Source organism: Dromaius novaehollandiae, chromosome 1, assembly GCF_036370855.1.
Source record: "Dromaius novaehollandiae isolate bDroNov1 chromosome 1, bDroNov1.hap1, whole genome shotgun sequence".
NCBI lineage: Eukaryota > Metazoa > Chordata > Aves > Casuariiformes > Dromaiidae > Dromaius > Dromaius novaehollandiae.
Genome location: NC_088098.1, coordinates 24525546 through 24540717, shown reverse-complemented (window position 1 = coordinate 24540717; position 15172 = coordinate 24525546). Strand labels below are relative to the sequence as shown.

The 15172-nt window shown below is 41.2% G+C and overlaps 1 protein-coding gene across 1 annotated transcript; it reads left to right on the top strand.

The window, feature by feature from the left end:
* Positions 1-6143: 6143 nt before the first annotated feature.
* On the top strand, positions 6144-14937 carry CAV2 (caveolin 2). Its single transcript, XM_064507469.1, has 3 exons — positions 6144-6414; positions 6652-6839; positions 13391-14937. The coding sequence occupies exons 1-3, from the start codon at positions 6265-6267 to the stop codon at positions 13539-13541; spliced, it is 489 nt and encodes a 162-aa protein (XP_064363539.1). The 5' UTR covers positions 6144-6264; the 3' UTR covers positions 13542-14937.
* Positions 14938-15172: the final 235 nt, after the last annotated feature.

Below are 15172 nucleotides of genomic sequence, written 5' to 3'. Positions count from 1 at the left end.
GGTCATGTTTAAAGTCAGATTCCAGATGGACAGCTTTCATAAACTGCTCTGAGACATATTTGATCCAGCTGCTGAATGGATAGGAATCAAAAATGTAGCTGCACCTTCCAAAAAAGTATCAAGCTTTTTTAAAAGTCCAAAGCCCTTAAGTTTGTGACAGCTATTAAAGAGTTTAAATTTCATTTTTTTAAAAGCTATCTACTAATGACAGCACTCACCTTGGCATCCCCAATGATCACATGCTTTCCACAGGACTGTAGTGTTATTCTGAAGGGACACGCAATTAACAGAATTATAAAACAACCATTAAGAAACTCCTAATTAAAGCAGAGCATTTAGCAATCCTCGGCAAACATGGGGTTATCCTAGCTAAAGAGCAGAGTCTCCAGCAGTCACTGACAGCTAAACCCAGAATATTTGTAAGATACCAAACATAGTTATTGCTGTTATAAAGTTTTCCACCAGAAGCTGTGGTTTAATTGTAGGATGCTCATGGGGAACTCTTTGCCTGATCCTTTCTACAGATCATCATCAGTGCTGTTTGCATATCACCTCCACAATACCATTTTTTTATTTTAGTGGACTCACCATACAAGCTCTGAAGTTCTGATGAGCATTCAGGGCCTGGTTTTGTGCTACATTGAACTTTAATGCCTTTGTGCACTCTGCTGATATGAATAAACAGTCACAAACACCTGGGTTACCACATTTGAGCAAGTTGCCATTGGCCAGCTGGTTAGCTGTAGCTGCTGTTTGGACTCTCTGTCTGACATTAAGAGACACTTTTCGTCCATGGTGGGGGCAGGCGTGGAGCATGGCCGTGCACCAGGAGTTGCCATTCTGAGCTGAGCAGCTTTCCATGCTCTCTTTTCTAAACCTTTTACAACATGTAACTGATCCACTTATCAGGAACCAGTCTTAAACACTTTTAACTCCCATTATGGCTCCATATAGTGTTTAATATGTTTAAGCACATGGGAAAATATATTATAATCTTTCCTGTACCACTGTAACATTGAAGTATGTACCACACATGCAGTCAGCCTCCAAGTCCCAATCTGGGACCTTATTCACTAGACCATCATTTTTTCGGCGTTCAGATCCAGGTCCCACTGAGTCATTGTGAGTTTTACACTGTAACATACGCCAACACATTAAGAAGAGCTCTGTTGATACAGCCTATAATGGGAATGGGAAGCAAAAAATGAAAACATGAAAATAGTCAAGTGTGAATTATGAAATGGTATGAATTATGAAAATACACTGGAAACATTTCCAGAGTTCCACTGATAGGAGAAAAAAAAAAAAAAGGCAACTAAAAATGTCTCAGCCCAGCCCCTTTGCTGTTCCCCAGGCTCTGTAGGAACTGAATTCCCATTGTTGGTATTTAACCGAAAACTCTCACACCCACCCTGGAGATGATTTGAGCACAAACTAGTAAATCATCAAAACAGTAACACAGGAGGCCTTATGGGAATACTTTCTTTCTTCCTTTCTCATACAAGAACTCAGAGGCTAAGCTGAAAGCTGCTACAAACATCTCTGTTATCTCTAGCCTAGCTTGGCTAAACGAGATCCAGATAATCCTAAAATCTGTTCACAGATCCGCAACCGCTTTTTGACCTGAATGCATTTATTGTGTCATATCTACTCTGAATCTCTAGCTAGATTTCATCCTGACACATACAAAAACAGTCTTCATAGAAGCTTTTGGCTTAAATTTAGCAGCGTTGGATATAATTTGGAAAATAAATATAAATGTTTAGCTGTGGCTTGCCTTTGTTTACACTGATTGATCACTGAAAACAAAGTGAAATTTACACTCCGCAGGGCAGAAAACATTGCAAGAAAAGCAACTGAGAGCAAGAGTTTCCATGCACAGAGACAGGCTCTAATTTTACTTTTTCATGAAACCAGAGTTTCCCAGAGTTGGCTCAGCAGTGATAAATTAGTGTATAAACAATGCGCCCACTGTTTCCAAAAGTCTCCCATCAGATGCTTTAAGGCACTCTTGAAAAAAGTAAAATTGTTTGGCTTATACAAATAGGACTAAGTCAAGACTATGTGTTGGGGCTTGCAGCTTAAACCTCTCTGTATGTGTCAAATCTGAACATCTAATCATCCCACTCTGAAAACTAGAAAATTTAGATTCTAGTCTATACCTTTAGCCTCCAAAATTCTACAAGTTTTGCTTCATTTTAATTCATCTTGCGTATCCCTGAATGGCACACAAATTTCTCAGCTCACTATGCCTGCTTTCATTATATGAATTTATACACAAGCATGCATTTATCCAAAGGAAAATTGGGAAAAAGGGTTGTAATTTCACCACTAACATTTCCTGGTTCACCTCAGGCATCTCAGCTGTGCAGCTTGCTCTCCCTTCTGCCCTTACCACATGTTCAGATCAGGGCTGCAGTGGCTTTTACACTTCGCTTGTAATGTACACAACTGCTTAGAGCCCCGCCGACCTTTCGTATTGCAGTAGCCCATCTGTGAAATGTAATAACAAAATTTCCCCAGATGTGGCATAGAGATTTGAGGATAAAATGGAAGACTCTTCCTTCTCATTGCTCCTCTGAAATTATCAAGATTTTCAATACCGAGCTTAAAAAGAAAATAACTTACTCCAAGTACACATCTGGTGGAACACCAATGAAATTACAAGAGTAATTAACATAATTCATTGTTCTTTATCTCTTTGAAAATATAAGGTGCTATTTATAGGATAATCATGGTATGATAATTTTAGGTCAGGATAGAGTTAATTTTTTAAAAGGTAAAGGAAAGGGAAGAGAGGAAAAGAACACCCTGAGAACTTTGTTCAGTCAGACAAGCAAAGAATAGATGAGGCCCATCTAGACATTAGTCATGGTCTTATTGCAAAGCTTGGAGAGCTTTTTCAAATACAAGGTATAATTGTAAAAATTTTTGCCAAAAGACATATAACTGGCATCCTTGCCATGTTCAGGAAAGATAGTTTTGACTTGTATACAAACTACTACAATATCAAAGTAATGTTCAAATATTAAACAGGAACATCCTTTACTTACAGAACAAAAGGTGAACTGACTTGATAATTTTCAATAAAGTTACACGTTGGTTAGAGTCTAAAGAGAGACTTAACCCATTCTTTGCCACTGGCAAATATTAAAACTTTTTCACTGAGAACTTTCCCTTTCCAGTAAGTTGTATGTGAGCTGAGATGTTCACCCTTACGCTGCACCTCATGCCTCCGAGGAACGGCTGTGAACTTCTCTGAAGTTTCTTCATAATCCTTCTTCAAATGCCTCCTTAAAACTCCCTTTGTCAGAATGGCTATAAAAACACAGTGATAAAACTACTGAGCCTAATACAGCCTTGCCTATGTCCTGGTATTCCCCAAATATTTCTCTGTAACCCTCTGTCATCTCTGGGCTTTTATTTCTGATTACCTTGAGAGACTACTTGTTGTTCCATGCTCATACAGTCTATAGGGTTATAGATACCTAGGGATAATACAAAATACTAATACAAAGAAGTAATAATGAATAATTTCAACCACCCAATTGGTGTTAAAAATAATGACTAGTTACGATTACAGCAGCAAAATGTGTAATACTTAAAAAATGGAGGCATCATCTATCTCCTAGATACCTTCAAGCGCAACATTAGCTCCTTAAAGAACTGCAGCTGGGCTAAAGTGTGGAAAACTCACACACATTTTGTGTCATCTGATATAATACTCTGGCTGTTATCTATACAGAGATTTGGAAAAAAAAATCCAAATGGAAACCTATATAAGATTGGAGAGGACAGACAGGGCTTGATTTCCACTCTGTTTTCAGTCATTGGCCTCTACTCTCACTTTTATCCTTCAAACTGTACTGTCCAGCCGTGCTGGCAGAAAGGTGAGCCTGGCAGCACTGTTTAGAGAACAACCAGGTTAGGGAGGGAACTGAAAATTTCACCATTACTGAAGATTGTATGTGCCTCTTTGTTTTCTGTGAATTAGTGAGAAAAGTCAAGGATCAGAGGTAGACACTGTTCAGACTTTGCCATCAATCATCATTTGATCATGCATGTACAAATTATTTCCAAAAGAACTCCTGGAATTATTGAAAAACACGTGTTGTAAAGGGCTCTTAATAAACAACATGTCAAGTCATCTATGGCCTTGAACTTTTACTGCTTTTAAACAGGCTTTTCATGAAAGATATTATTCTTTTAGGAGCAATTGCATCACCACTTTATTTCAAATCCTCTAATCCTCAGAGATTATAAAGGAAAACTCTTCATTTTGCACACTGCTTTCTTGACAGACATCAGCATTTATCAACTGCTACAATAACAGTTTTCAAAAACTGATGGACATTAATGAAAAAATGTTGCTCGTTTTTCACAGAGGGGGCAGATACTGCAAGACCCTGGTGACAGACTGTAATTTGGGCAATCCTGCAAGAAGAGCCACCCGCTAGCTTTTAGCAAAGCTGGATCTGAGCAAGTGGAAGGACTCTGCTGCAGCTGGCTGGCAGAGTGCAATGTGGGGGAACGGTGGGGAAACAGGGAGAACTGCTTTGTTCAGAAACAGCTCCCTTGCTGTGCGTTGCACGCTGATCCCTGTATCTAGTGAGGGGGAAGGTAAAAAGTAGTTGACATTCAGAGCTAGTTTGGGATCCTCTGCTGGTTGCTTCTACCTTGCTTTTCAGCAAAACCAAACCCAAATTTCTGTGTCCCATAAAGGCAGTTTACTGAAGCCTGCTAAATGCCTGTGGGCTGCCTGCACTGCTGGAACAGCAGTGCCTATAGGTTAAAAATAATGTTGGACAGAAGCATCCTAAAGGGTGGATTTGGACCAAAGGCCATCAATTGCCCTTTTTATTCCTCCCACTCACAGCACAAAGTGGAATTGGGGGATAGAAATGCAGCTCACAAGTATGTCTTGAGTCATCACACTGCTTCTTTGCTTGCATTCGAAACAATTGTAAACTTGTGTTTGCAAGTTTTTATACTAAATGAGCTACAGCTACACTGCTGGATTTAAACTATTTACATGATACCAGTGTCACTAAATTCATCAGTGTGGGGGGAAAAAAGTATCAACATGAGTTACACATAGATGTGAAGCTTTTCTGCAGAAGTTATCCGGTCAAGAACAATGCAGTATGGTCCACAGCATTGTATTAGGTGATTTCCTACGCAAACGTCGCAGAGTTATTTTTATGTCACTTTCCTGTGAGCTACTCCAAGCTTAAAGCTACTATTAATTTAATGCAGAGGTGAAAACCAAAGAAAATTACTAGTAGCAGCTTCTTTTTCATTTAACAAGTCTGAATCACTGATTAGTGTAATGTCCCTTCTCTTTCTGAGAGTGAAAGGTGATTGTAGTTGCTGAATGCAGCAGGAATGTACTTCTGACAATCCGTGAGCTTACAGTGTGGATCAATATTATCAAACATCTTTTGCAGTCTTTACAGTAATTTGCTCACTTTGATATAGATCACACTTAGGCTTAAAATACGCTCTAAAATAAAACAGGGGAAATAATTTGTACAGGTTCATGCTAAAACCCAAGAAGGACATGACGATAGTTTAAAATGATGGATGCATTATTTTATTGTGACAACAGGCAGTTTAGGGAGTTTAAGTCAAGTAAGTAGTATCGGACTGCAGCAGACTCCTGAGACTGGACCCGGGAGCCTTGCTGGGCAGGGGCAACGCGCCTTTCTCCCTCCTTTTTCATCTACCCGCTGAGGATGGAGAGAGACCAGCGAATACGACCTGAGCCTCACGCACAATCGCCTAGGCTTTGTTTCTGGTGCCTGTTTGAACACCACGAGCACTTGCTCCTACAGTTTCCAGCCCCGTGTGAGGCTGCAGCGAGGGCCGCGCCGCAGCCCCGGGGATTTCAGATGAACGGGGCCGGCAAATCCGGCCGGCATCCCCGGGCGGCTCGGTGCAGCAGCTGAATGGAGGCGCGGGCACGCGGTAGCGCAGCCGGACCGCCGTCCCCAAAGCGCGGATTAGCTGCTGCCCCTGCCCCCGCGCCCCCGGCGAGCGGCCGCCTCAGCCCGCGGCCAGGCTGCCGGCCGCCCCGGTGCCGGTGCCGGCGGTGGTGGCGGCCCCGGCCCCGGCCCCGGCGCTGTGCGGGGCGGGGCCGGGCAGCGCCGCTCCGCCCCAGCGCCGCGGGGCCGAGCGGGCGGCGGCGCGAGCGGCAGCGGCAGCGGCCGGGGCGGTCCGCGCCTGCGGAGACGGCAGGGTCGCAGAGCCGCGCCGCGCCGCGCCATGGGGCTGGAGAAGGAGAAGGCGGACACGCGCATTTTCATGGACGACGACAACTTCACCCGCGCCGGCGGCCCCGCGCTGTCGGACGCGGAGAAGAGCGCGGAGGACGACTCGGAGAGGGACCCCAACGGCCTCAACACCCACCTCAAGGTGCGGCGCCGTCCCTGGGCCGCGCAGGGCGGCGGCGGGGGCGCGGGGCTCCGCGCAGGGCGCCGCGGCCGCCCCGCTCCCGGCCGGCCTCGCCCGGGCGCTGCCCGCGGGGCCCCGGCGCGGGCGGCCGCGGAGCTGCCCCGCTGCCCTCTCCCCACCCCCGGCCCTGCCTAATTGCAGATTGCCTCCAGAGGCAGATGCCGACCGAGCTGCTGTTCTTGCTGTTTGTTGTTCTAGCTGGGGTTTGAGGATGTGATTGCGGAGCCGGAATTAACTCACTCCTTCGACAAAGTCTGGATCTGCAGCCACGCTCTCTTTGAACTCAGCAAGTACCTGATCTACAAGCTGGTGACTCTGGTCCTCGCCATACCACTGGCCCTGCTTGCCGGGATTATCTTCGCAGTGCTTAGCTGCGTGCACATCTGGTAAGTACATTTCGGCGCTTGCGACCACAGGGTGTTTCAGTGCACAGGCTCTGCAGGCAGCCAAAAACTTTATTTCTAAAGGGGGAGAAATAGAAATAATGTATTCTCTGCGATTCAGTTCTCCACCCTTAATAAGGCTCTTACCAGCTGACTTTCTTGTCTGTGTAAGCTCCTTGGGGCAGAGGGCCTGTCCTAGCATATGGATGGTGTCTGCCACAAAGCATACCAGCCTTGGCTGGCTCGTGTAGTAATAATCATGATTGTTTGCTTGTTTTTTAATTGGAAATATTACTTACACCTCAGATTTTCTTATCAACCTGACACCTTCTCAGTAAGGTTGCCTCTTTGATTTTATCCTCACAGACTGAAGAAAGCTTCTGAGGCACCAACTTTCTTTTTCTTTCTTTTTACTGCCACAAAATCTACTGTCGCTGCCTTACATCTGGTACATGGCCATCTCTAGGCGCACTGCCCTGAAAGCACTTCCGTATAAGCGAAGAACCCCTGCCGGTCTCAGGAAGGCCACTTCTGGCCATGGCCCAGGTTCACATGCAAATATTGTAGCTCTCCAAGTTGCAGCAAAGCTAATGTACTTTAAATAGAAAATACTGGCAAAATGTCAGGGAAGTGAATCTTGAGACTAGACAGACAGCTTGATTGTGGAGAAGGAGGAAATGAAGGTAAAATGATGTTGAGGAAAGAACTGAGAATTTGTCAGTCTGTAGAGGAAGGGATGATTGCAGGTGATCAATACCATTCCTGCAAACCAGAATTTTCCATATACACAGGTTTGGGGTAAAGTCTCATTTGACTTGAGTAGCACTGGAATTACGAAGATGTTGATTATTCTGAAGAAAGTGTCATAAATATTCTAAGTCAGTGTGATGTAAAGAAAACAAAATAAAGTCCAGAAGCTCGGGGAAAGAAAACAAAATAATAGGAATACAGTGCTTATCTGAACATCTGATTGCAATCTTTTGGTTGGAGATTTCAGTTTTCAAAAGTGGAGTGGAAGTTTATGGGTTGACAACATTGCCATGAGCCACCTTGGAAACTGATGAACTAGAAATTTGGAGCATAGAGCTTACATGTCCTCTATTTATCCAGAGGAGTTGCAATTTAAATTAGAGCTGGCCACCTGCTAGTTCAGGGTCTAAGTTACCCACAGGCTACTTCTCTAGTCTGCAAATTATTATGAACATCGCAGAGTGTGCCCAGACTTTTAGCTCTGTGAGCTGTCATGGGGCTGCACTGTACCACATGACTGCAGAAGAGTAGGGTGGGTGCACAGAGTTCCAGGAGTGGAATATCCATGGGCTGATTCATTAATGTCCAGTTTATTAAGACTATATTGAGTTTTTGTGCTTGGTGATCTTAGATTTGGATCTCACTGCGCGGATGCATGGGTTTCACTGAAGCAGGACTCCGAGGTCAATTTCTATTTATGCAAGTAATCCCGAGGGGTTTTATCAGGAACTGTAGGTTCTCAGTACATCCAAAATAGAACTGTCTGAAAGTGGCGCTTGATTTTGAAAGGTTTGCCTTGACCTTTTGGGAACACACTTATTTCCCCACCAATTACTTTTTTTCTTAAACTCATTGTCCATACGGAGCTGATCTTTCGTTTTGATCTTTCTTGCATGTGGGATAGGTGTGAAAGAACCATATAAGGCAGAAGCTGTGTCTGCACTGGCTTGGGACCCCTGTAGCGCTAGGATCCAAAGCCAGCACAGTCTAGCCTTCCCACAGAAACAAGCTGGATTTGTTCCAGCACAAAGGTGGAACGCGCTGAGCTTGTGTTAAGGTCTGTGCCTCTGGCAGTGTTGCAGATTGTTGCGAGTAGGGCTTTCAGTGCCTCTCTGCATTTCAGAGGGTAGCACAGGAGCATGCGATAAAGAGGCAGTAGAGAGTGGAGACATGGGAACTGTCAAACACATGGCACTGGCTCTCGTGGAGTCCCATTGGGTCTGGAAAAATAATAGCTCCTTGTTTTGTGGATGAGAGGAAGGGAATTCCAGTATAACCCTCTCTTAAGCTGTTGAAACGTCATGGGAAACTCTGGGCACACCCTCCCACATGGCAAAGTGCGGGAGGGCTTAGCAGAGTCTCTGTGCCTTGTCTTCATCGCCTGAACAATCGAGGTGATGATGTTGGTTGGTCTCTGGGGAGCTTTTTATGAGACTAAATCTGAAGCTGTTTCCAGAACACTTGGAAGTCTTCAAACACAAAGCTCTGTTGGTTGTCACACGTGCTCTTGCAGCTTTTTCAGCATGCTAAAAATCCACAGAAGACAGACTTAGCACTCCTCCTGCATCAAGGACCCCTCAGGAGTTGCACTTCTCATACCTGAAAGCAAATGTTACCTCTCTCTAACAAAAAGAAAGATGCAAGCACAGGGAACATCATGGAAAGCAGAAAGAAAGCTGAGTAAGAAATACATAATAGTACACTTTAATTTTCATTTTTACCTATTAAAAAGGAGTGTATTCTGATTCTGTTCTCAAACTGACTGCTTGGAGCTAGGATCCAAATTTACACTACCTGTTAAAAAAGAGATAATGGGCTGAAACTGTGCCAGCCACCAGTTTAATGACTTAAATACAAGCTAGTTCAAGGAAGGCTACTTCTCTACCTCCCTCTCTCTTACTGATTGCTGTCATTCTCACCACGGAATATAAATTGTGGAAGTTGTCAGGCCAATTTTCTGTAAATATCTGAGAAAACTTTTAAACATGTCCTTAAATTGGGGCTGTTAAGGTTTCAAACTCAAGCAAACACTGCTGGTTTTCCAGGCAATACATGTAAAATCATGACCTTTTTCATAGATCAGGGACTATTCTTACTCCAAATAGTATCTTTGAAATCTCTTGGAAATTAGTGTTAAATCTCACATAAACTTTGTTGTAGTCTTGTCTGGAAGGTTTTCAGGTGTGTTGTGTATAAAAGTTTGGCATTCATGCTGAGAATCAGTGCTTCATTTGGGGATCCATAACCTGGGCGTTGGGTCTGAAATGGGCAGTCTTCTCTGTGCCCGCTCACACAAGGCCTCAGCCAGCTTCGTGCTCCTGTCATTGGCAAGCACTTGGAGTCCCCCATGGCTTGTGCTTTCATTCGCAGGACTAAGATGTAGCCAGGGACAGGTACACAAAGAGATAAACATGTACATACATCATCTCTTACCCCCTTTTCCACAACTCAACTTCATGGCTTAGTGCTATCGTACTCAAACCTGTAGAACTGAAACCATCTCCCTACTGCTGAAATCAAAGGAAATCGCAGCAAATTTATGCTATGAAGGCCTGCCTTATATCCGATGTTACCTTGATGCCTCTTTGTTCATGTGCAGCCTATATTCTTTGACTTCTGAAAAGGATAGAAGTGGATGCTGTCTTGCTTTCTTTTTAGTTTCATCTTTCCAAGTCTACGTGGGTACTGTGAGGCATAACACTTGGTTTTAATGCACTTTATATACTATACATATCAGTCCTGGAAGACTCTGAGGGTTATCTTTGATCACTCATGAATATCCCAAGGGCGAATGAGACCCTGCAAGACGCTCTAGAGCCACTAGCTAATATTTAACGGTCTGTTTCTAATCCTTACTTGTACTGCAGTACCATGCAAAAACTTTAATTGAAGATCCTGGTGTAATGCACATGCAAACCGTGAATTGGATAATTTAGCCAATGAATGGTACAGTATTTGAAAAATAGCATTAAGACATGTTTGAGATTCCATTTTGGAAAACTTCACAGGAGAAGATATGATTTTTCACTTAAAAGCAGGAATCTGAATGAGTGGAAAATGACTTCTCCAAACACATTGTCCAAATCTGTGAAAAGTTGAACTGCTTCCTGACAATCTGAAAATATCCTGATCAGTGAGAATTAAATTGTGCTCTGCCATTTCCAAGAGGTGTTTAGTTCCTGACAAAGTAAGTCCCTTGGGAATTAACAGGAAAAAGTAATATGAACAAAAGTGAGAAGGGCTGATGGAAATAACTCTGTAGATGTCATGCCTAGAACAGAAAGGAGTAGCATTGAGCAAAAGGAATAATTTATTCTTTTCAGATCCACAGCTCCTAAGAGAGGTGAGTTCTTCTACTTAGTGAAGGGATGATTATTTTAAGATACATGTACATAGCATGATTCAATCATAGCTCATAAAGGTAGTTGAAATACCCTGGCTGTGCTTCAGCTCAGGCATCAGATTCAACAGAGCTTTGTTTTTCTTCTCTGTACTGTACCACGTGGTAATACTACTAATGCCAATATTGCAGCAAATGTCAATATCCTTGAGATATGTCAACTGTCCTCCCACTGCTAGGCATTACTCAAGTAAGTAGTACCACCTATGTGATGGAAATGCCACGCTGGACTAAACACACAGCATTGTAATTAAGGAGTTAATGTTTGTTGGACAGTTCACAAAAAAGTAGACACCTTCTAGTGGTACTTCATTATTTATTTTTTTAATTGTGTCTGATTATGACACAATCCTCCATAGGATTATGGAGGGCATGTCACACCCTGATGATCTGGAAATCCTGCGTGGAAGGAAAACATAGAACACCATAGAACCCATGCTGAACACAATACATATGTACTTACATTCATATAGATAACATATAAAGAGAGAAGTACATAGATTTTAGAAATCATAAATCTTACTTTTTAGTGCATTCTTGGGTGAAAGGATTTTCTTCTCTGAGGGAACGTTTGAGAAATTCTTGTCTAACTCAACTTTTTTGTCTTTTTAAACTTTTTAAAATGAAAAATTACTTGCGTTAATTAGCTTTGGTTGTCAGTACATTTCACACATGCTCCTATGGAAATAGGCCTACATTATTTTTTGCATATATTTAGCATAAAATTAGATAATAAATGTAAAAAAAATCAAAACATTTTGATATTTATTGTATTTAACATTATCAAGAGCAGTTGAGTTCTTGCACTGAGTGGGTGGTCTGTAGCAGTCCTAAGTACTATGATCACTGCTTTTCCAGTCTTTCCTAATAAAATCTTGGTGATTCTTGACAACTTTTTGAGGAACTCTTCCATAACCTGGCATTTCTTTAATTTGTTGATGCCTGCAATTTCTGTGATCCTGTCTATGGAGGGTCCAATAAAAATGTAGGCTTTTGCTTCTCTTCTGCAATTGAGTTGTATTAAAAAAAAAAATCGTCCCATATTAATTTTAGATGCCAGGAAAGGAGCAGTGACATAGCCCTTACAAACAAAGATGAAATGGAAAAGGGGCAAAGGCAACATCAACTGGTGTCTATATTACTCGCTGTTTCAGCAGAGCTAAAGAAAGAGAAGGTTTTGGAAAAACTTTTCTGTTTAAATCCATTGGGGTTAGCTTAGAGTGCAGCATAGATATATTAGGATGTTGGTTGCCTTGTATGATAAAAGCTGAGAATCCAGTGATATAAACATTGAAAATAACTCTCATTTTCACTCTTAAAATTTCTAAGCTTCAATTTTTTTTTAACATGCCATTTTTTTCCACTTTGTTGTTCGGAGTGGTACTTATTGGAAATACACGATACTTATGTATTTTTTCAGACTATAATAAAATAGTAAGTAAACATTTTGATTAATATTTCCTCTCATTTCCACCAAAGTCAGTGAGAGTTCCGCAACTGAATAAAATGGAAAAAAATAAGTCTCTTAAATTTTGAATGCAACAGCAAACTGGAATGGAATTTGTTATCTTTGTGAAAAGAATCTGTGGGTCCTTCTACTTAACTTAGGAACTAGCCATATTACTAGCCATATTATTATATGTCACAAAGATTTTTGAAAACCGTCTTCTAGTACCACTTCAATATTACATAAGTGATTTATACATTTAATTTATCTGTGCCCCAATAAGAACATCCAACTAAAGGAAATGACCAGGGGTTTTAGCCAGTAAACCACTAAAAAAAAAGATAATAACTTACAATACTATGGTCAGTTGTTACATAACTGCTGGCCCTGGTGAACCAGCCATATGTGCACTTCTGGCTCTCCTCTGTTGTGCTTAGCTTAAGCCACCGCTAATGACGTGGCTTTGGAACTGGGACATATGAAGAGCATACACAAATAATTACTAGTGCTTAGCAGATGAGAAGCACGATTCTTTCAAGTATGTGGCTATACCCTGAGTAAATAAAAGTGTCTTTTCCCTGATCAAGAGTTTTGACTTCATGCTACTTTAGTGTCTCACCCATAAAAGAAAAACCTGCCAGTATTAGCACGATCCCCTTTTTCTGGACATCGGCATGTCTCTATACGGTATTAACCAAATGTAAATAAAGATTGCTCTCCTGTTTCTGTTGTCTTGAAGCAACTTGTAACAGAAATATCAGATGGGTATGAATGAAATATGAATGGCAACAAAATCTGCGGAGAATGAGCATGAGAGCGCGAAGTCAACTTGCTTAAAGATTTTGGTTAATAAGATCACCTTTCTCTTCCATAAAATCTCACATCTGAGTTTTGCCATCCTGATTTCCTACACTATAAGAACAGTAATCTCCAAATCTTTCATTTTCTCCTTTACAGGATTGTGGTGCCCTTCGTGAAAACCTGTCTCATGGTGTTGCCGTCAGTGCAAACTGTGTGGAAGAGCCTGACAAATGTTTTCATTGTACCATTTTTTCAAAGCATAGGCCGATGCTTTGCCATGGTTAACATACGCCTGGATCGAGAGTAACTGTCAGGGATGCAACAATTGTAATTGTATGTGGTCGCAGAAGGTGTTATACCTCTTTGCTCGTGTAACATGCAGGCACTTACCATTCATTCCAAACTGTCACAATTACAATGGCTGGTTTAAGTGGGAACATACTATTTTTCATTTATTTTCAGGGATCAATTTAAGATAAAGTAGGCGGTTTTACTATCTCACTATTTTAACAACAGAACCAACGTGGGATACATTGGCAACACTTTCTTTTAATGGCACAATGACTGTTAGATTACAGAAGAATTCTCATGGAGGTTTAATAGCCATCACAGTGATAATGTTTTAAATTGCTATGACTGGTGTTTTTACTATAAATAGTTAAATTGGTAGGATGTGATACTTTGGGTGACACTGATCTCTAGCATTTCGCATTGACTTTTGGATTCCACCAGAGATCATTCTGGCCCTCATCATGATATACTCCATTATTATTTGCAGCAGGTAAAATGAATATGACTCATTGCATGCAGCATACAGAGAAGAGAACTGTTGTGTAATTCTACCATACTGGGCAAAAGCTTCCCAGAAGTTTATCCATTAAAATAAGGTGTTAGCTAATGATTGGAACATCAACTAATCTGTATATTTTATTTAATGAGAGGTTAACTTTGCTGTATATTTTGTACGTATGTAAATGGCACTTGATCATTATTCTCTGAAGCATTATTTCTATAGTATTTGTATTCTAACAAACTTACTAGGCAGAAAGAGTGAGACTGCAAAAAATAGATAACTAAAAATTAGATAAATAAAATTTCAGTTTCTAAATTATGCAGATTTTTGAAGTGTTGCTGTGCAATTCTAGTATATCCTTTATATATAGTTGTGTGTAAAAGCAAAGATTGTGAGTGTTTTCTCACAAGACTATGCAAAAGACTTGGAAATATCTGTTTATGAGAATTGTTTTTTATTAAAAATGGGCTGCAGTAAATGCAACCCTGCCTATTTCTGTGCATTATCAGCAACATTGTGATATGTAAAATGGTAGACACTATGCAGGCACTTTAACTAGCTGGAAGCTCTTATATAAGGCACATGAGTGTAATTGGTATCCTTGCCTAATTCTCCTCTCCTATTGACCTGACTCTCCGTTTTGCTTATTTACTACTTTAAAGCCTAACCCATAAAGAGCCCTTCTTCCTTCTGCACCTAATAGAGCTTTGTAAACCAGAGTAACAGAACATATGCAGAGGTACATTAAAATTACATTAGCCTTCTGATGGGTTTATGCTGCTGTTTTATTTAAATACTGATGATAAGCTGCAATTGTAAAATGTTTGTGTGATTTAGTATGTTGCTTTCTAGAATGATGTCACAGATTTCTTATGAAACAAGAGGTATATAATAAAATAATAAAATGTCAGCTTTTTCATATTTTAACTTCATTTTTTCAGCTGCTTCAACTTCTTTAAAAGCTCTTTAAAAGGTAAAACAGCATAGAATAGTATGCAATTTTTCCAAAAATACGGTGTAAGAAAAAGAAATGAATAGGCATCAATACAGTTCCACTATTATCAACTGAGTTCAACTTATTTATATTAGAAAGTGATGTATCTCTCAGTGCTAGATTAAGCCCAAACAAAATGTTTTCTCTGAAG